Here is a 21725-nt window from a genome sequence, read left to right as displayed (position 1 = left end):
AGTCACAAGTAAGAAACAACTATAAGTTTTGTTCGTGTAAATCCGCCTTATATACATTTCCCCTTTGCACCGATTGGTCACTTCTCTAGCTAAACGTCCCTTTCTATTGGGTAAATGTTTATTTCCCCGCCCACTCCCTCTCTCCCTCTCTCCCCTGTAGCCCGGTGTCCGTGTGTTTCCAGAGACGGAATATTGTGCTGTTTCTCTCGGCTCTGAGTATAAATGTGCCCCAGTCTGTATGGGATCAGCTGCCCCAGTAAGTGCCCGGGTCTGTGCCACTAATTCCCATTCTATTGGCTGCATATATTGCCCAGAGCAGCTCCTGGGAACTCAGTCCCGCTCCCCGGAAAGGCTCCGCTTCATTTCTCTCCTTCCCATTTGTGGGAATTGTTGGGGATGAATAGAAATCCTTCCCCTCCCGCTGTTCCCCCAGAGAAATAAGGGGGCCCCGGGTATAATATGGGCAGGTGAGTGAGAGAGGGGGAGGCTATAAAGGGAGTGTGGGGGGGTCGGAGTCCCAGGCAAGTAGCACAGTACAGGGGGTTGGGTTATTGGTTCCGTTCCATCATTTACTGTTCCCTTATTATTGGGCGCAGGGAGAAGAGAGGTAGGGAATTCGATAGATACACAGCCCAAGCCTTGTATTTGGGGGGGGGGGGGGGGGGGGGGGGTCACTGGGTTTGTGTCCCTATTAAAGCCCAGAGATCCCCCCACTGGGCTAGGGCAGATGCTGGATGAATGAATGCCCTGGGCTTGGATAACATTCACCAGAACTCATTATCTGGAAGACTGAAGTATTTGACGAGCTGAACACTGATTGTTCATAGGCACTTTGTTTTTAAATGGAAGAATAAAGATCGCTTTTTAGTGGACTCCTGTGTTGGGTAGTGCTTGAAGCTCTTCTGCAATTTACTGATTGTTCATATTTGCACTCACCCCTCATTTGAAACAGAACAGGGTCCATAGCAGAAACTTCAACTTGAACCCGGCTGTCAGTACAGGCCAGTAATATTTAGAAAAAAAATCCCGGAAGCATATAGGAGCGGATAAAGTTAGGGAGTTGGGTAAAAAACTCCACAATGTTTGGCAGTGCCTCTGTGGGGAAAAGGGACGGGGCCCAATAAAAAGCTTATTTATAAGGAACATCGCTGCTAACTGGAAGTGGAGGCCGTTCCTCTGTAGCTGACAATTCCCAACAGTAACATAAAGCAATGTTGCCATGACATCTGCCCAACTCAGTGCCAACTGAATGCCTGTATTCTGTTTCAGTACTGCTACTATGTACAGCACTACAGCCTATGTTGGCTCTTTATAACTAACTAAAATGGCAGGAGAGGTGCTCCACTTGCCCATTATACAGATATTGCCCTTAGGAGCCACCGATACACCCAGGGCTCCCAGCTCTCCCACAGACTGGTCAGCGCTACACACAACAAATCACAGCCTCCATGGCTAAGGTATAAAACTAGTGATTTTATTGTGCCACAGAGATACAGGGCTGAGTGGTGGCACAGTCCCACCGCCGCTGTTACAGGAGCTCCTTGGACTTCATGTCCTCGCCAGCCGGTACAAAGATCATGACGGCCAAGATGATGATGGCGCAAGAGGTCATCACAAAGAAGGTGCTGTACATCAGGCGCCTTGCACATAGGGACCGGTCCCCCTGCAGAGAGAGGAAACCAAACTAAATGCACAACATACAAGCAAACAAGAAACATACAATACAAACATCACTGGTGATGTCACCTATAGCACCCAATCAGTAATTAGATTTGAATGGTCACCTACAAGTTAGAAAACCAAACCAAAGATCTGATTGGTTGCTATGGCAACATCACCAGTGACATTTGTCTCCAATGTTAATAAATACACGCCCAATATTGCAGATGTTTTCCCCCAAGGATCTATATCCCATGTACCCAACACAGAGCTGTGCCCCTTGGAAGGAAAGAATCTATTACACTATTTAACCGCAATTCTAGTGGAATTGAATGGGCCCAGCGGTCAGCACCCAGCCTGCAACATCAAAACATTTTCCCACAACCCCACGTGTTAGCTGCAGCCCGCCTGAAACCAAAAAGTGCCATCATGTGAGGGCAGATAGAAGGGGAGGAGCTACTGCTTGAAGAGTAAAATGCTCAGCTGTACCTGAACCTTAATCTACCTACTACCCACCTCATACCCAGATTGTACCACTGCAGGACTATGCACTCAGGACACGCCCACCCCTCATTTGAAACCCAGACAGGGACCTGAGAGGATCTATAGGGAGCTCCAATAAAGGGGCCATTGTTACAGATAGGGTTAACGTTTAGCCCAAAGGGAAACCAGCACCGGATATTATTCATAATTGCCTACAGGGTTAGGGGTTTTCCTTTTTCCTATATGTCTCCTTTAAGTCCAACATAACTGCAGGGTCACAGCCATGATGCATGTGGCTTACCTGGGACACGGTGACATTCATGGTAGAGTCGGCATTATACACTATCCTATAGCAGTTGGAAGGGAGCGTTGCTTCCTGGTCCATAACCTTCACCTCTGCCAGCAGTTGGGTTTTGGTGTCAGTCACAGGGCACTGTAGGGATCTGTGTCAAGAGCAAAACAGGACAGGGACATGGTCCTCTAGGTAAATAAACCAAGATTGGGTTTGGGGTAGAGAAAATGCTCCTTATGTACATGGCGCCGGTGGGTATCCGTGCCCCAGTGATGGTGCTACATTGGCGCCGGTGGGTATCCGTGCCCCAGTGATGGTGCTACATTGGCGCCGGTGGGTATCAGTGCTACATGGTGCCAGGGGGTATCTATCACTGGGGCACAGATACCCACCGGCGCCAATGTAGCACCATCACTGGGGCACGGATACCCCCCGGCGCTATGTAGCACCATCACTGGGGCACAGATACCCACCGGCGCCATGTGGCACCATCACTGGGGCACAGATACCCACCGCCGATGTAGCACCATCACTGGGGCACAGATACCCACCGGCGCCAATGTAGCACCATCACTGGGGCACAGATACCCCCCCGGCACCATGTAGCACTGTGCCCCAGTGATGGCGCTACATCGCCGGTGGGTATCTGTGCCCCAGTGATGGTGCCACATGGCGCCGGTGGGTATCCGTGCCCCAGTGATGGTGCTACATGGCGCTGGGGGGTTTCTGTGGAAAGGACACACAGCTAGCACTCACCTGGTCTGAGGCAGCATAGATTTAGGCCCAGAGATAGAGACACAGTATCTCCTTAAACAGCCTGTGCCACTGCATTCTTCTCTGCTACTAACCGGCAATACAGTGATGCTCATATTAGCATTTGCCCCTCTACCTGGAAAATAAGGAATAGCCAGTTAGCAGGACAATCTATTTATCTAATCGTTATTATCTGACTGCTGCTGTTATCGGAGAGGAGACTCACACCAATAAGTGGCCCCTACCCAGACTTAGTACCTCCCAGTCCGAGCTTAGCGCCTGTCACAGATATCCACATAGCAGAGTCCAAGATGGTCGTGTCAAATGGAGTCATATTCAACCTGACCAGAGTGGTCACCGTACTGATATTCCCAGAATGCTCAGCCAGAGGAGGGGAAGGTGTGACTCCTGTAACCGTACCCATGGGGCAAACCATCAGTGAGCTAATGCCATACAGCAGGGCTTGCCAGTCCTGGAACACATAGATGGGACGATAATGAGAGTTCAGTACAGGAGCAGTTGTACCCCCATAGTAATGATAAGGACCCCCTACCTCAGAGACGGCCTCATCTTTATCACCCGTGAGCGCTACATATACTGACAGGGCTAAAACAGTCACAGCAAGAATCAGCAAGCACAGTAGGAAAGAGAACATCGGTGGATTATTCCTCACAAACGTCCGTAGGGCACAGCAGCCCCCAGCCATGGTGATTTGTTCAGGACCCTCCAGAAAGGAAACTCAATCCATTGTCCTCATAACATCTGTGTACGGAGAAAGGATAGACAATGATTAATGCAATGTCTGATAACACTACCCTGGCTGTTCTACCTGCCAGAAAGCTACAGGACAAGAGGCCAGACATGGCGGCCACCCAATGCGCAGTTCTACCTCACCCCTTGTAATTAAGACCCATAATAAACCCTCATACGGGACAGCTAATTGGCAATTCTGCATCCTACACAGCAGCATAGAAATCAGTAGAGCCTGCAGCCTGCATGTAAATCCCCTGCTAATTGGCCGCATAACATGTAGGATTAATATACACATTTAAAGCGTGTCAGGTCCCAAGGGGAGGAGGGGTGAGGCGGCACAGTCCCAGAGTCCAACTGGCAGACATGTAGCTCATTTTTATAGGACCTATCATGCTTCCCTGCAGTTGGTCGCTGCATTTTCCCCATAGACAATACGACCATTTAAATAAGGGCCACACATGAAATTATACGGCTGAAATCTAAACAGTAACATGTGTATTTATAACGGCACTGTTTTGTTTCCAGATGTTGTTAAACTACAAATCCCAGCATGCCACGGCTACTGGCTACATACTAGGGGATGCTGGGACTTGAAGTCCCTTCACATAAAAGGTTAAAAACAATGCCTGATAGGATAACCCCATGGCAGCCACTGCCCCTAGTAGTCTGACTCGATACCGCTAGTGTTCACCAATAATTTCCGTCCCCAGTTTGAATTTATAACCATCCTTACCCGTTTGCGACTCCCTCTCTATAACTGCGCATGTGTGACCGTTGGCAAAGCCGGAAGTGAAACAAGCGCATGCGCAACTCACAGTTGATGACAGTTACAAAAGGACGTCGAGCTGGCGCCTACGTACTCCAGCGTGGCCTGTGTTCCCAAGGAAACCGAGCCCCTCCCCTATTTCTCTCATTTCAGCCGGAAGCACGGCCATTTCTTTGGTTGGCACGCATGTATTCTTATAGCTAATAAATAAGCGATGCTTCTTATGTAGGTTACGTTATGGGAGTATATCTGCTACCTGTTAGGCATTTTTTTGTGTGCAGGTTTGCATTGCCAAAGGCGCAACAAGCAAACTCAGCGATCTCAGAGGGGATGGACAGGCCTGGATAGAGCGGGTCATAAGGCAACAAAAGTCTGCATTGCGAGTTTAATGTTTTAGGGGTGTGCAACCAGTCGTGACCCTACACCTTTTGCTGAACTACAGCCCCCAGAATCTCTATACAGTATTTTGCTGGCAGGGGATGCTGGGAGCTGTAGTTTAGTCCCACCTATAAACTAGTAGGTGACAGAACTATTCTATATGCTAAATACACAAAACACTAGTTATGTTGCGGCTTGTTATCTTTAATCATGAGACGTGTGTCGTTCAACAGGTCACTATGGTCAACATCAAATGCAATAAGCGTATAATTAATCTATTAAAAGGGATATCGTGCCCCCTACTGTAAATAATAAGGATATTAGAAGTCACTGAGGGGTTCTGTGCCCATATAAAGGCACAAGGCTGCAGGCTGAGTTATACAGGGAACTCTGAGTATCACTCATGTATTATAAGGGATAATGTACCCCCTACTGTAAATGATAAGGATATTAGCAGTCACTGAGGGGTTCTGTGCCCCCCATATAAAGGCACAAGGCTGCAGGCTGAGTTATACAGGGAACTCTGAGTATCACTCATGTATTATAAGGGATAATGTACCCCCCTACTGTAAATGATAAGGATATTAGCAGTCACTGAGGGGTTCTGTGCCCATATAAAGGCACAAGGCTGCAGGCTGAGTTATACAGGGAACTCTGAGTATCACTCATGTATTATAAGGGATAATGTACCCCCCTACTGTAAATGATAAGGATATTAGCAGTCACTGAGGGGTTCTGTGCCCCCCATATAAAGGCACAAGGCTGCAGGCTGAGTTATACAGGGATCTCTGAGTATCACTCATGTATTATAAGGGATACTGTACCCCCTACTGTAAATGATAAGGATATTAGCAGTCACTGAGGGGTTCTGTGCCCATATAAAGGCACAAGGCTGCAGGCTGAGTTATACAGGGAACTCTGAGTATCACTCATGTATTATAAGGGATAATGTACCCCCTACTGTAAATGATAAGGATATTAGCAGTCACTGAGGGGTTCTGTGCCCATATAAAGGCACAAAGCTGTAGGCTGAGTTATACAGGGCACTAGAGTATCACTCATGTATGAATGTACTTGCAGAATCCCACTCCAACCCTGCAGACCCATGCTGGGTGTGGAGAATGCAAGAGATGCACTGACAAGACACATGTTCCAAGCAGGAATTCCATTATTAAGGTGCTTTGAGAAGTCATAAGCCTGCTAGAATGCAATTTGCCGTGGGGAGAAGTAAAGTGAGTTCTGGGGATAAGAAGGTCTCTGTATTTGCTAAGTATGAAGACTGACACTGAATAGAAATAAATGCAGATCAGTTTTAAAAATGCAATTGCTAGTTTATTGAGTTCTTTTACAGACCTCAGTCAAGATAAATAAACCTATAATGAGAAACCATAAAAAGGACCGGCCGTCTCCCATGCCAGGAGTTCTTTTTACATACATTCACTAAAATGGAAATTGTATTTCCTTAAATGGGACATATTGTGTGAAAAACAATATTGTGCCAATGAATTGTACTCACCTAAATATAGAAGGAATGGGCTTTAAACAGTAGTGTTTCAGGCTGATTTCACTAGCCCCACCCATCTGTGCCACTTGCTGCGGCCTCCTTTCCCAGGCTGTGCAGGGGGGCCAGTGGCACTGTAGGATAGGAACCAATCAGCAGCTAGGCTGACCTGATAGGGAACTGAAGCCTGTCTGTGCTTGTGTGACTGCAGGGCTGTGATTGGCTCTCCCCCTCCTACTGTGCTTCTGGCAGGGACCGTTAGGACACGCCCACCCCTCATGTGAAACACAGACAGGGACCTGAGAGGATCTATAGGGAGCTCCAATAAAGGGGCCATTGTTACAGAGAGGGTTAATGTTTAGCCCAAAGGGAAACCAGCACCGGATATTATTCATAATTGCCTACAGGGTTAGGGGTCTCCTTCAAAATGACTGTGCTGCAATCTCGGACTTTGTAGTAAAACGATGATAAAAAACCAAATAACTTATGCAGATTCATTTAAAAAACAATAAAACCCTGGGGAGTTTAGTGAAGTCCAGTTCGGAGCGCAGCCCTCAAGCTGTAGAAGAGAATGGGTCGCCTGTCGCATGGCTCGGTAGCTGAATACTGAGCTGCGGCTTTGGCTGGCTGTGATTTAGCTGATGCCTATAAAGCTGGGTGCTGAGTGAAAAACCTTTCCCACATTCAGCGCAAGAAAATGGCATGTCCACCGTGTGAATCCGCTGATGTTTCTTAAGGTCCGCGTAGTACTTGAAAGATCTCCGGCAGTCGGAGCAAGAGAAAGGCCTGGCCCCGTTGTGGCTCCTTTGATGCTGGATGAGCTGCGCCCGTTGGATAAACGATTTGCCACATTCAGAGCAGGAAAACGGTTTCTCTCCCGTGTGAATCCGGTTGTGTTTATTAAGGTTGGCTCTCTGCGTAAAAGATCTGCCACATTCGGCGCAGCTAAACGGCTTCTCCCCCGTGTGAACTCGCTGATGCTTCTTCAGGTCGGAGTAATGCTTAAAACACTTATCACATTCCGAGCAGGAAAACTGCTTCTCTGCCGCATCGGTTTTCTGTTGCCCAAAGTCTGAGAGATGGTTAAAACATTTCCCGAATTCCAAAGGAAACGCGTCCTCCCCGTGAGTCGTGAGATGTTTATTCAGCAGGGAGCGTTGAGAAAAACATTTCCCGCACTCCGGGCAAGAGAACGGTTTCTCCCCATTGTGAGTCCTATAATGTCTCTTGAGGTCGGAGCGCTGCGCAAAGCGTTTCCCACAATCGGGACATGGGAAAGGTTTATCTCCGTTGTGCGTTTTGCGATGTCGGTTCAGGTCGGAGCGATGCGTGAAACACTTTCCGCAGTCGGAGCAAGAGAACGGTTTCTCCCCCGTGTGGTATCTCTGGTGCGTCGCGAGCTTCGAGCACAGCTTAAAGCGTTTCCCACACTCTGAGCAACCGAAGGGTTTGTCTATTTTGTGAATTTTTCTCTGGTGCCTGCCGAGCGTGCTCTCGCTATGGAATATCCGGTGGCACACAGTGCAGCTGTGCATCCCCGGCAGGGACCTTGATCTGAACGGAGGCTTAAGCAAGAGTTTATTACTAAGGTTCCTCCCATAGTCGCTGCACTTCATCGTTAAACTATTATTTAAAATGTTTCCCATGACTGTCTCTGTCTCGTGTGTCTGTTCTGCAAGTGGATTTGTTCCATAAGATGAATGGTTTTCTCCTTTCCATGATACAGGTTCCTCTTTCATATTATATGATATATAATTATCTTCCGAGCTGTTATTCCGGCTGAACCCCATGATAGGTGTATCCATTCCCTGTATCTGTTCTGTAAGGGGATTAATAGTGCAATCTGATTGGTTTCCCCCTTCCCATGAAGCCGCCTCCTTTTTTATATCATCTGATATAAAATTATCTGCAAACTTGCTATTCAGGCTGCACCCCATAATAGGAGAAGGTGCATCTGTTCCCTGTATCTGCTCTGTAAGGGGATTAATGCTGCAATATGAAGAATGTCCTCTTTCCCAAGAAATGGCCTCCTGTTTAATAGTAGCTATGATTATGTCATTAGCCGATATACTGTTATTCAGGCTGCACCCCATAATAGAAGTAGGTGTGTCCATTCCCTGTATCTGTTCTGTAAGGGGATTAATGCTGCAATCTGAAATGTTTTTCTCTTCATACGACACAGATTCCTCCATAGCAGCATCTGGGATATAATTACTTGTTGGGTTGTTATTTAGGCTGTACCCCGTGACAGGTGTAAGTCTATCTGCTTCCTGTATTTGTTCTACAACAAAACTGCTGCTGACATCTGAATGGTGTCCCCCTTTGCATGAAGCTGTCTCTTTAATTCCATTTGATGTATAATCCTCTGCTGTGTGGTTATTGAGGCTGCACCCCATGATAGGAGTAGGTGTGTCTGTTCCCTGTATCTGTTCTGTAAGGGGATTAATGCTGCAATCTGATTGGTTTCCCCCTTCACATGAAGCCGCCTCCTCTTTAATCCCATTGGTTGGAGGGGGCTGTTCCACTGGAGAAATTTCAGTTTTGGGGAAATGATCATCTAGACAAGAATCTGTTTCAGCAGAGACGATCTTGTTTGGGTCATTATCACAGTATAATGTGACTAGATTACCTTCAATATTGTGGATATCTTCACTTACACAATCTGGCAAAGATAAGAAGCAGTGACAGTCAAACGGGTGTTTTTATATAACCACAGGTTCGTCTGTCTGAACACAAATACATTGGGTGTGTCTATAATTAGAACTCAACCTAAAAACTGAAATTAGTAGCATTAACTAAAGGTGGCCATACACGGGCAGATTTCAACTGCCAATTCAGGTCCTTCAGACCAATTCAGCAGTTATCTGCCCATGTATAGGCACCACCAATGGGCCTACCTGACCGACATCTGGCCTAAAATTGTCCAGATCTTGATCGGGCAGGTTTGATTTATCTGGCCTGATCGGCTTGTTGATGTGGTCCTCAGTCTGAGGGCCCATATAGCCACTATTTTAATTCAATCATTCGGCCCTAAGGCCAAACAATCCAATTAGCCTGATATCAGCTGCCTTAGGCGGGCATATTGGAACAAGATCTGCTCATTTGGCAACTTTGGCAAATGCTTAATGTGTATGGCCACCTTAATACCATTAGCTAAAGGTAAAGAAGTTTGTTCTCTTGCAATTGTAAAAGTATCAACATATTGTTTAATGCACCTCTCGGAAACACAGTTCTAAAATTTTGTGCCCTGCACCCATTACTCACCCAGTGGGCGGAGCTGCTGGGGCTCCTCCTCCTCCTTTATCCCTTCCCTGTAAAGGGCCTTGTTTTCCTTTATATACTCCCACTCCTCCAAGGAAAAATAGATGGAAACATCCTCACACCTTATGGCAACCTGGCACACACAATGTTACAGTCATCCCCCAGCCAGAGAAAGGGATTATCATACACTGTTACTAAACAATAAGGGGGGATTGGGGGGCCGCACCCACCTCTCCAGTCAGCAGCTGGATGATGTTGGAGATGAGTTCCAGGATCTTCTTGTCATTTTCCTTCTGTATGACGGAGCCAGGGGCATGCAGGGCCCCCAAACCCACAGTTGGGCTCTTCTTCTTAGGGATGACGTAGCCCTATGTATTGAGAGGGAGAGAGAATGATGAGTGTGTAACGCAGCAGAGAGACCCCCTTTGTACAGACAGACAGTCTCTTCTCACTGTGCCACTCACAGTGCCCCCCTCACCTCTCCAGTCAGCAGATAGATAATCTCCAGTGTGAGATTCAGGATTCTCTCCTTCCGTTGCTCTTTATTCTTGAACCAACAGACTGTTTCATTCGGCTCCTCCGTCATTCCCATTAGATCCCTGCAAAAGTGTTGGGATATATATAAATGTTTTATATATTTCTTTTTAACCCCCATTTTCTCAGACTAATGTGTATATATATAACACATACATTCAGTCTGGGGAAGTAGGGGTTAAAAATAAACAAGGTATGGGGGAATGCAGCCAGAGTCCCTTATTGCAGTTGGGGGTCCTAAAAGAATCCCCATGATTAGGTGGAATTAAGACTGACCCAAAGAAATGTTAAACCATTCAATCCCCCCCCCCATACTAGGTGCTATTCAACAGCTTTAGGGCCACAGTATAAATATGCCTGCAACTACCTTTCATAGTTCCCCATTATTTATCTGTAAAAACAGTGCTATATACAGACAAAAGCTCACATTTTAGCAAATTAAAGAACACACCTACCCAGCATGCCCTGCTAATCAAACGTGAAGGTGTAGGTTGAGCCTGTGTCCCTTACTGACCTGCTCCTGTTTCCTAGGGGGAATAGCGTTGCTCTCCCGGAAGCTGTCCACAAAGGGCGGGACACACGCACTCATTGGCTAAGAAGGGACTACGCAGGCCAGAGACAGCCAATAGTAGCCGCTGTGTCAAGCCAACCAAACCTGATAGTGTCGTGCAACCTCTGTGCCTGATTGACCCGCTCCTGCTCCCCTAGTTGCATTAGCGGTGGGGTGGGAGGGGCTGTGTTTCCTGCAATTCATTAATTGGCTATAAAACAGGGTGAGCCGGGGCAGAGCGCCGTAAAGGGAAGTGATTGGATGGAAGGCCACAGGGAGGGGCGGGGAGAGTTAGGGGTTGTGGACAAATGTTGTTGCTGCGTGTGGAAAGTAGAAAGTAACTCAGAGGAGCGTAGTTGTGATTCCTGATAGGGTGACAGTGGAACTGCTGGTTTTGCCTAAATAAATGAATATAAGTGGGTGCAGGGCTGCTCATAGACTGTGCTAGTAACTGGCGTTTCCTGGTAGGAATAAGACAGGGATGATGCGAACTGTCCTTGGCTTGGGGCCCCCGGAAGAGCCCCTGTACTTACAGGCCGGTCCAGCCCTGGGCAGGAAGGGAAGGTATTGGCACTGCAGCAAGTGTGGAGCGTACAGGGGATCTGAGGGTAATGAGATTCACTGGCCCCCCCAGCCTGCAGCTCTGTTACTAGGGTTGCTCCCCCCCTTTATTTGCAACACTGGCCCCCAAGTATTATATTTACTGGTTGGGCGGGTATAATATTAGCCCCTTCTCTGTTTCATGTGCCATATTAGTGTGGTGGGCATGGCATTCTGCCGCGGTCCCTTTTGCAATCAATACTGTTGAGGCCTATTTATTATAGTGTGTAAGCCAATATCACTGGTGATGTTGCTCATAGCAACCAATCAGATTTTTGCTTTTGTTTTCTAACTTGCGGATGACTGTTGAAATCTAATTGCTGATTGGTTGCTATGGGCAACACTACCAGTGATATTGGCTTACACACTATAAGGCTAATGCCAGACTTTTCCGCTTGCCGAAAATATCCGCCCTGCGCCTCGTCTGACATCAGCCTTAAGAGCACCTTTTTATTCTTCAAACAAATTTCTTCCTGAGAGCACAAGGCTGCCCGTACCCTAATAGGCCCCTCAGTGTTGATAAGCTCAGCATAGTTTCTAAACTTCCACTGCCTAAACCTCGTTCATAGGGTCCCAAGCTGAAGCCTTACACCTCATACAGCCACCCTCAGGCATGATGGGAAAAACATGAGACTAGTGATGAGCGAATATGTTCCGTTTCGCCAAAAAATTCGCAAATCTTTCAAAAGATCCGCAAAACGGCAAACAATTTGCGAAACGGCAAAAATGTTGTGCAGCAAAAAAAATTGTCGCCCGTGGCTATTATTTAGTTGCGCGGCTATTCTTTTGACGCTCGCGACTAATTCTTTTTTGATGCCGGCGACAATTTTTGGACGTGCGGCGAATTTTTCCGTGCCCATTTTTCTTCATCTGTTTCACGAAACAATGCACCAATGGCGAAACGCGGAAATTCGCTACAAATCCATGCCTGCCGAAACATTTCGCCCATCACTACATGTGACACATGTAGGCTTCTCCTCTCTCTTATATACACACAAAGGAGGTCACATCGTACTTAAAAGGTCATATAAACCCACATTTCCCTCACCCAAAGTGCATCATTTGTACTAAATATATCCACACTGTTACAAATAGCAGCTTTCAGGCCTGTGATTGGCTCTCCCCCTCCTACTGTGCTTCTGGCAGGGACTGTTAGGACACGCCCACCCCTCATGTGAAACCCAGACAGGGACCTGAGAGGATCTATAGGGAGCTCCAATAAAGGGGCCATTGTTACAGATAGGGTTAATGTTTAGCCCAAAGGGAAACCAGCACCGGATATTATTCATAACTGCCTACAGGGTTAGGGGTTTCCCATTTATCTCATATTGACTGTGGGAAATGTTCTGCATGACGTTCCCCGCTCACTGCACATTCCCAGTTACAGGAGAGAAATTATCATCTCACAGTAACTGTACATATACAGAGTATGTTAAAATTCAATTGTGACGCTACCAAATTACAATTCATTCTGGTCAATAAATTAATTATGATCAGTTAATAATAAAGCTTCAGAGCTAAACTATATGGGAGATCTTGTCGGCTGCAGTTGCACAAAGTATAATGGGACATTTATACTACAAAAAAACATCTGACGCCTAAGGCAGAAATAAGAATATTCTTTCTGATAATCACTTGTTAAAAAGACAGTTGGATTTAAATTCATGAAAAATGAGCACCACCCGACCCCATCAGATCTCACAGAACATTACAGCCCGGATGGGGCAATTTTATCAGCAAATTCTGACCCACAAAGTCTTATTAAAATTGCCACAGAGTCCAGCCTTATGTATATATAGTAATTGTGGGGTTTGCACTTTGTTTATGCTCTAAATTATCACCAAAGTAATGTAACTTGGGTGAAACTGCCTGAGAATATAAACACTGCTAATTACAAGGCATATACAGGGGGCGGGGCACACTCACCCATTGGCTAAGAGCAGAATGGGCGGGGCAGAGGCTGAAGGCAGCACGGTATGTGCCCTCCCATTCCAACCTGATAGCGTCACTGCAGCTTCTCACTCTCCGTTTGAGGAACAAACAACATGATTGGATAAATAGTCACAGGGGCGGGACAGGGATTAAGGGATCGGGGATAATAATTTCCTACCCGCAGACAAAAGGGATTAGTCGGGTTTAGTTAGTATGGGGCCGCTGGGACTGGCGGGTATCTGATTAACCCTGGGATATACAGTAGATTGATACAGTGTGGGTGAGGGGAGCTGGGAGATATCTGTGCGGTACATAGATATGTAGGGAATTGTCTCCCATCCCTTACTGAGCAGCTCTCACTCCCACCTCCCAACCCCCGGGACCATTGGTTTGTAGCCGGAGCAGGGAACTCTGGGAACTTCCGCACAGGTAGGTACTGACCCCCCACAATATACTGAGCCCATATGTGCTGCTAAATCCCCTGCTGCCTCCCTTATTCCTACCTTGTGTGGCACCGACCGACCGCCATTTACCCCCCTCACTCTCCTGTACTATGGGCTGTGTGTGTGGCACTGGGGTTACTCCTGCTGGGAGCTGTGGGACTGGGGGTCGGTGGGAGCTGTGGGACTGGGGGTCGGTGGGAGCTGTGGGACTGGGGGTCGGTGGGAGCTGTGGGACTGGGGGTCGGTGGGAGCTGTGGGACTGGGGGTCGGTGGGAGCTGTGGGACTGGGGGTCGGTGGGAGCTGTGGGACTGGGGGTCGGTGGGAGCTGTGGGACTGGGGGTTGGTGGGACTGGGGGGTCGGTGGGAGCTGTGGGACTGGGGGTCGTGGGGGCGGTGGGAGCTGGGGGTCGGTGGGACTGAGGGTTGGTGGGACTGGGGGGCGGTGGGAGCTGTGGGACTGGGGGTCGGTGGGAGCTGTGGGACTGGGGGTCGGTGGGAGCTGTGGGACTGGGGGGTCGGTGGGAGCTGTGGGACTGGGGGTCGGTGGGAGCTGTGGGACTGGGGGTCGGTGGGACTGGGGGTCGGTGGAAGCTGTGGGACTGGGGGTCGGTGGGACTGGGGGTCGGTGGGACTGGGGGTCGGTGGGAGCTGGGGGTCGGTGGGAGCTGTGGGACTGGGGGTCGGTGGGACTGGGGGTCGGTGGGAGCTGGGGGTCGGTGGGACTGGGGGTCGGTGGGACTGGGGGTCGGTGGGAGCTGTGGGACTGGGGGTCGGTGGGAGCTGTGGGACTGGGGGTCGGCGGGAGCTGTGGGACTGGGGGTCGGCGGGAGCTGTGGGACTGGGGGTCGGTGGGAGCTGTGGGACTGGGGGGTCGGTGGGAGCTGTGGGACTGGGGGGGTCGGTGGGACTGGGGGTCGGTGGGAGCTGTGGGACTGGGGGGTCGGTGGGAGCTGTGGGACTGGGGGGTCGGTGGGACTGGGGGTCAGTGGGACTGGGGGTCGGTGGGAGCTGTGGGACTGGGGGTCGGTGGGAGCTGTGGGACTGGGGGTCGGTGGGAGCTGTGGGACTGGGGTCGGTGGGAGCTGTGGGACTGGGGGGGGGCGGTGGGACTGGGGGTCGGTGGGAGCTGTGGGACTGGGGGTCGGTGGGAGCTGTGGGACTGGGGGTCTTTGATAGCAACTAATATGTGTTTATACTATGCTTCTAAATCCCCAATATCTGCACCTATTAATTCCAGGCCAGTCCATCCCACAAGGAGCCAATGGGAATGTGGGAGGAAGCGAGTGACCCAGTGATGGGGAAGAAGGATAAAAATGAGGAGCGGAAGGAGAGCATCCTGAATCTCACACTGGAGATTATCTATCTGCTGACTGGAGAGGTGAGGGGGGCACTGTGAGTGGCACAGTGAGAAGAGACTGTCTGTCTGTACAAAGGGGGTCTCTCTGCTGCGTTACACACTCATCATTCTCTCTCCCTCTCAATACATAGAGTTACATCCCTAAGAAGAAGAGCCCAACTGTGGGTTTGGGGGCCCTGCATGCCCCTGGCTCCGTCATACAGAAGGAAAATGACAAGAAGATCCTGGAACTCATCTCCAACATCATCCAGCTGCTGACTGGAGAGGTGCGTGCGGCCCCCCAATCCCCCCTTATTGTTTAGTAACAGTGTATGATAATCCCTTTCTCTGGCTGGGGGATGACTGTAACATTGTGTGTGCCAGGTTGCCATAAGGTGTGAGGATGTTTCCATCTATTTTTCCTTGGAGGAGTGGGAGTATATAAAAGGAAACAAGGCCGTTCTCAAGGAAGCGATAAAGGAGAAAGAGCCCCAGCAGCTCCGCCCACTGGGTGGTAAGTAGTAGAAATGGACGAGACAGACCCAGTTGATCTCGTGAGTGTCGTTAGCATTGGAGAGCAATCCAATCCATTCGGTTGGTCAGTTTGACTCCTGTGCCAGTATCATTCCTGCTCTTATTCATGCCTTGAGTCACAGTGAGATTGGACTCAGCGCCACATTAAGGATTTATATGTGACTTTTCATCCTGTATCAGAGCCTGTCGGGGTGACAGTTCCTGCGCTGCTGCTCCTTCTATTCCTGCATTCCCTGACACAATGAATCCCTACATATATGTATAAAATGTGATAATGATTTCTCATGCTTGTATCTCTGCCAGACGGTGAATATGAAGATAAGAGAGAGATTCCAGCTGATCTGGGAGGAACATTATGTTGTAATAATGAGCCAAGCAAGATTGGGGCTGAAGGAGCAGATTTTTGTGCCAACAGAAATCTCACAAACCCTGAAATGTCTACAGCGGAACAGCCCCCACCGGCCAATGGGATTAAAGAGGAGGCGGCTTCATGTGAACGAAAAAAACAACCAAATTGCAGCTTGTATCCATGTACAGAACAGATACAGGGAACAGACACACCTACACCTATCATGGGGTGCAGCCTGAATAACAGCTCAGCAGCCAATTATGTATCGGATGATATAAAAGAGGAGGCAGCTTTATGTGAAGAAGGAAACCGTATTTTTTCAAAATCAAAACAGAAAAGCAATAAGTCTGTTCCTTTCATGAGTTGTAGCCTGAATTACAGCTTGTCAGACAGATCAGATGGGATTAAAGAAGAGGCGACTTCATGGGAAGGGGGAAACCAATCAGATTGCAGCATTAATCCCCTTACAGAACAGATACAGGGAACAGACACACCTACTCCGAGTTCTGAGCGCCGTAAACAGTTTAGAAGTAAGGGCGGTCAGAAGACTGACAAGGAAGTAAAACCATTTGTCTGTTCTGTTTGTGAGAAATGCTTTGCGTGGTATTCAGATCTTCTTGTACATCGGAAAATTCATACTGTAGAGAAACCATTCTCTTGTTCTGAATGTGGGAAATGCTTTGCTCGTCGTGTACATCTTATTGAGCATCAGAGAACCCACACAGGAGAGAAACCTTATTCTTGTTCAGACTGTGGGAAACGGTTTTCATATCGTTCTGACTTTAACAGACACTGCAAGAGACACAAAGGACATCAAATATTTACTTGCTCCCAATGTAACAAACCATTTACATCCCACTCAGATCTTGTTGTGCATCGAAGGATTCACTCGGAAAATAGACTGTTTTCTTGTTCTGAATGTGGAAAAAATTTTAAACATCGCTCTCACTTTACTGTCCACAAGAGAATTCACACAGGAGAGAAACCATTCACTTGTCCTAAGTGTGATAAACGTTTCGCTCATCGCTCAAATCTCATAAAACACCTGAGACATCATAAAGCAGAAGAAACATTTCCTTGCTCTCAGTGTGGGGAACATTTCCCTTGTGTTTCTGAACTAAATGTACATTTCAAGGTTCACACAGGAGAGAGGCCCTACTCTTGTTCTGAGTGTGGGAAAAGCTTTAAAGGAGACAAACAGGATAGCTAAAATCCCCCTAACCCTGTAGGCAATTATGAATAATATCCGGTGCTGGTTTCCCTTTGGGCTAAACATTAACCCTATCTGTAACAATGGCCCCTTTATTGGAGCTCCCTATAGATCCTCTCAGGTCCCTGTCTGTGTTTCAAATGAGGGGTGGGCGTGTCCTAACGGTCCCTGCCAGAAGCACAGTAGGAGGGGGAGAGCCAATCACAGCCCTGCACTCACACAAGCACAGACATGCTTCAGTTCCCTATCAGGTCAGCCTAGCTGCTGATTGGTTCCTATCCTACAGTGCCGCCACCCCCTGCCCAGCCTGGGAAAGGAGGCAGCAGGAAGTGGAACAGATGGGCGGTGATAGTGGGGTTTTTGGTGAAATTTCCAATAAATCCGCATTAGACACAAGGTTTTATTAGCACACTCTTTATATATTTAGAGGAGTATAATGCACTGGCACATTCTTGATTTTTACACAATATGTCAGTTGCACCTTACTACGCATCAAAGAACTTATACGGGAGAGAAACCCTATTTTTGTTCTGAATGGGGGAGGGGGAAAGAACAATTTTCCTGTTATGATTTTGGGAATAGTTTCCATGATCTCTTAGGCCATAAAAGATCTGACACAGGAGAGAAACCATTCACTTGCGCTCTGAATGTGCGAAACGTTTTATGTATCGTTATATGCTTATTGCACATTCCCAGTTACACACAGGGGGGAACCATTGCCTGACCGTAACTGTACTGATACACAGTGAGTAACATACGATTATGATGTTATCAAATTACAGTTTCTTATGATTTCTGTATGTTTAATCTACAATAAATATTGAAGCCTCAGAGAAAAACGACAGAGGAGATTTTGTAGGATGGGGTTGAATGAATAGATTGCATCCTACGTGTCAGATGTACTTCCATAATTGAACAGGTAAGAAAATCTGAAGCATCAACTACAAAAAAACTTTTGCCATCTGAGATGCCATAACAGTTGGAAAGGAACGCCCATGTTTTTATCCAACAAGACAAGGTCTAATGAAGTCTGAAAGACTTTTCTCTAGGGAATGCACCGAATCCATTATTTTTGGATTCGCCCGAATCCTTTGTGAAAGATTCAGGTGAATACTAATCCGAATCCTAATTTGAAGCGTTTAAATAGAAGCGTGATTAAAGATTTTTCTACATCCGTGTTCATGTAACCAAAAGTCACGTGATTTTTCGGATTCGGTTTATTCAGAAACTTGGATTCAACCAAATCCAATTCCTGCTGAAAAAGGCAGAATCTTTGTCGAGTCCTGGATTCGGTGTAGCCATACTTTTCCCGCTGAAACACTTTACTGGATGTAAAGGAAAAGTAAAATCACTGGGGGCTTCTTTAAATGCTTTTTATTTTTCTTTACACTGCTGATATCATGGATTTACTACAGGAGTGACCCTTACTGTTTAGTCTGGCCGGCCATGTAAAGGACCCATCTTCTGACTCATCTCTGCTCAGTTTTTTCCGCTCCTGTCCTTTTGATTTAACAACCTGACGAGGAGCATCAGGCAATACTCATTTTCTTATATTTAAAATATATATTTAGGTTTGAAGGAGAAGGAAAGGCATTTTACTGCCAATAGATTTGCCATATTAGTGCCACCTATATATTAGAACCTATATTTATTCTGCAGAAAGCTTTACCTGCCTGAGTAATCAGCCCTAGAAGCTCCATGTGTTTGTTTAAGATAGCAGCTACTATTTTAGCTTGGTCTCAGTAACCTCTGTGCTGCAGCTCTGGCTGCTGGGAGCTTAGTTTACAGCACAGTTGGGAGGGGGGAGAGGAGCAAACTGAGAGCAGGAAGTCTGATAATGAAGAACATGTCTACAAAAAAGGAGACAAGAAATCCTGTGTTTCTTTTGATAGAGGACCCAGTGCAGCTTTTCTGTGAGTGCTTATGGCTGTATTTACATAGACCTTTCTGATAAAGCTTAGTGAGTTTTTACCTTCTTTAAATGTTGAAATTTGACATGGGGCTTGACTTATTCTTAATTTCCCAGGTTTTCTTAGCCATGTGACTTGAGCGCTGATAAACTTCACCCCTCACCCCAGCAGCCAATCAGCAGAACCATGATCAGGAAACAAGATAGCTGTTGCCTGACACCTCTACTGAAGGATTAAGCTGCCTAAACTGCCTCCATGTTTCTATGCTGGGGCCCCTACTCTGGTGCTAATAGTATATTCTGGGGGAGATACCATCCTGTATTTTAGCAAGAGGAGAAGCTGGCAAAACTGCCCACAGGAAATTTGTCTTACCTGCAGGCAACAAATCTCCCAAAATTCCTTTGCTTTGTCCTGACAAAGGGAGGGTGTATCCCCCCGAAACGTTGATCAAGGTGGTCACAATGAATGGGGTAAGCTCCCCGACTGCATATATTTGTGTATGCGGCTCCGTTACAAAAACAGTATCACTGAGGATAAGGACCTGCCAGTCCTACGGAAGGCTTGCACCACTAGGGCAGTGGATGTGAAATTTACGGGTGTGCGGCTTAATAAGTTTGTTTGATAATGGCAAAAGCCTTGGATATTGGTCATCTCATCGACCAGGCAGGAACAAAAGATTTTAATCGGGTGCTGATGAAGGCCGTTTCAACCTCCATATCTGACGATTTAGCCCGGAGGGTACAAAAGATCGTAACTGTAACATGTATGGCAACCTTTAGGGCTGTGACAGATGGGGAGATTAGTCGCTGCACAACAAATCTCCCTTGTCGCAGGCGACTAATCTCCCCGTCTGTCACAGCCCTTAGGGATTGGGGCTACCTGGTCTTCCAACACTGACACCCTGCTTTTCACCACAGTGGTTCTTTCACAGCTGGCCGGCAGCTCTTGCCTAATCAGGGACATATAAATCTTTAGATCCTGAAACGACCAGTGGCGGTGGTATAATTCTCCAGAATGACACCTGGTAGATCATCTGGGGAGGGTTCGAGAGAGGCTGTTTGGTCTGTTGGCTGAGATGAGGCTGGGCCTTGCTCTGGTCGTTGTGCACTGTGTGTGTATTTGTTCTGACCTCAGGGAGGCAGTGGGAACTTTAGCCCCAAACAAACACATGAAACACAATGAGAGGAAATGGTTCCTCAGATGCCCCTAACCCTTATAAAAAGCAGATTACCCAGAGGCTTAAGGTTTGAGCTTTGTATGGAGAAATTCTATAATCTGATACATATATAAGGCAAAGGCAGAAATGCTGGTTATGAGGTACACATTGTAGGGGGAACCCACAAACAGCCGGCTGAAAGGAGTTCCACTGTGCTATGGTGCAGGATCAGGCATAATGGCCTGAGTTGGATGAACAAAAAACAATATTACAGGTATAAAAAAAAAAGTATCAGAATGAATGATCTGTAATGTACACAGTATAATAGTCCTGCCTTTAAAAAGCACTTAGAAAGCTCTGAGCTTACCAGGCCCCTTAATGTTACCTTTCTGGAGCCACAGCAGCCTGTCTGTGCTACCTGTGTGCCCCATTCTATAGCTTGTAATGTACAGGATACTGTGTGACTTCCCCCATAGACTCAGCACTCTGTCCCTTACTGACCTGCTCCTACTGCCCGCCTCTGATTCCCTGAGGGAAAGGTGCTGCCTGTAACTGGGAAGGAAAACACTCACTCATTGGCTAATTAGGGAGGGGCGGGACAGACAGCCACTAAAATGTCCGCGTTCCGTCAGCCAATCAACACACGTCATTTGAGACGCTTCACCTTCCTAAGAGAGGCGGGAAGAATTTTGTAGAGGACGTGATTGGCTGAATAGCCAAATGGGCGGGATATGGAATTAGGGGCTGAGGGTAATTTTTTTAACCGCAGACAAAAGGGATTAGTCGGGTTTAGTTAGTATGGGGCCGCTGGGACTGGCGGGTATCTGATTAACCCTGGGATATACAGTAGATTGATACAGTGTGGGTGAGGGGAGCTGGGAGATATCTGTGCGGTACATAGATATGTAGGGAATTGTCTCCCATCCCTTACTGAGCAGCTCTCACTCCCACCTCCCAAGCCCCCGGGACCATTGGTTTGTAGCCGGAGCAGGGAACTCTGGGAACTTCCGCACAGGTAGGTACTGACCCCCCACAATATACTGAGCCCATATGTGCTGCTAAATCCCCTGCTGCCTCCCTTATTCCTACCTTGTGTGGCACCGACCGACCGCCATTTACCCCCCTCACTCTCCTGTACTATGGGCTGTGTGTGTGGCACTGGGGTTACTCCTGCTGGGAGCTGTGGGACTGGGGGTCGGTGGGAGCTGTGGGACTGGGGGTCGGTGGGAGCTGTGGGACTGGGGGTCGGTGGGAGCTGTGGGACTGGGGGTCGGTGGGAGCTGTGGGACTGGGGGTCGGTGGGAGCTCTGGGACTGGGGGTCGG

At 47.8% G+C, this 21725-nt stretch overlaps 3 protein-coding genes across 3 annotated transcripts; 1 reads left to right on the top strand and 2 right to left on the bottom strand.

Annotated features, from left to right (window-relative positions):
• Positions 1 to 1453: 1453 nt before the first annotated feature.
• On the bottom strand, positions 1454 to 4780 carry LOC100498222 (transmembrane protein 248). Its single transcript, XM_002939879.4, has 6 exons — positions 4674 to 4780; positions 3741 to 3949; positions 3446 to 3659; positions 3191 to 3323; positions 2444 to 2585; positions 1454 to 1663 (listed from the first exon to the last, which is right to left on the bottom strand). Exons 2-6 carry the CDS (start codon positions 3891 to 3893, stop codon positions 1529 to 1531), a joined length of 777 nt encoding a protein of 258 aa, XP_002939925.2. The 5' UTR covers positions 3894 to 3949; positions 4674 to 4780; the 3' UTR covers positions 1454 to 1528.
• Positions 4781 to 6991: 2211 nt separating this feature from the next.
• On the bottom strand, positions 6992 to 11067 carry LOC100487628 (oocyte zinc finger protein XlCOF7.1-like). The gene is made up of 5 exons (XM_031892994.1): positions 10836 to 11067; positions 10325 to 10445; positions 10077 to 10214; positions 9850 to 9934; positions 6992 to 9247 (listed from the first exon to the last, which is right to left on the bottom strand). The coding sequence occupies exons 2-5, from the start codon at positions 10436 to 10438 to the stop codon at positions 7140 to 7142; spliced, it is 2445 nt and encodes an 814-aa protein (XP_031748854.1). The 5' UTR covers positions 10439 to 10445; positions 10836 to 11067; the 3' UTR covers positions 6992 to 7139.
• A 4561-nt stretch (positions 11068 to 15628) lies between these two features.
• Positions 15629 to 17490, top strand: LOC105947141 (gastrula zinc finger protein XlCGF17.1-like). The gene is made up of 2 exons (XM_031893069.1): positions 15629 to 15756; positions 16080 to 17490. Exon 2 carries the CDS (start codon positions 16211 to 16213, stop codon positions 17333 to 17335), a length of 1125 nt encoding a protein of 374 aa, XP_031748929.1. The 5' UTR covers positions 15629 to 15756; positions 16080 to 16210; the 3' UTR covers positions 17336 to 17490.
• The last annotated feature ends 4235 nt before the right edge of the window (positions 17491 to 21725 follow it).

Source organism: Xenopus tropicalis, chromosome 9 (genome assembly GCF_000004195.4).
Source record: "Xenopus tropicalis strain Nigerian chromosome 9, UCB_Xtro_10.0, whole genome shotgun sequence".
In the NCBI taxonomy this organism is placed as follows: domain Eukaryota; kingdom Metazoa; phylum Chordata; class Amphibia; order Anura; family Pipidae; genus Xenopus; species Xenopus tropicalis.
The sequence above is the reverse complement of the archived record's forward strand: the minus strand, read 5'-3'. Positions and strand labels throughout refer to the sequence as shown.

Bases quoted from the DNA above. Each gene is read 5' to 3' on its own strand.
- LOC105947141 (XM_031893069.1), top strand. From the start codon at position 16,211: ATGTCTACAGCGGAACAGCCCCCACCGGCCAATGGGATTAAAGAGGAG.
- LOC100498222 (XM_002939879.4), bottom strand. From the start codon at position 3,893: ATGGCTGGGGGCTGCTGTGCCCTACGGACGTTTGTGAGGAATAATCCA. The intron at 3,660-3,740 runs GTAGGGGGTCCT...TATGTGTTCCAG, and splicing joins AAGATGAGGCCGTCTCTGAG to GACTGGCAAGCCCTGCTGTA. The intron at 1,664-2,443 runs GTAAGCCACATG...CTCTCTCTGCAG, and splicing joins TGAATGTCACCGTGTCCCAG to GGGGACCGGTCCCTATGTGC.
- LOC100487628 (XM_031892994.1), bottom strand. From the start codon at position 10,438: ATGGGAATGACGGAGGAGCCGAATGAAACAGTCTGTTGGTTCAAGAAT. The intron at 9,935-10,076 runs GTGGGTGCGGCC...TTTTCCTTGGAG, and splicing joins TCCAGCTGCTGACTGGAGAG to GAGTGGGAGTATATAAAGGA. The intron at 9,248-9,849 runs GTGAGTAATGGG...TATCTTTGCCAG, and splicing joins CCAGCAGCTCCGCCCACTGG to ATTGTGTAAGTGAAGATATC.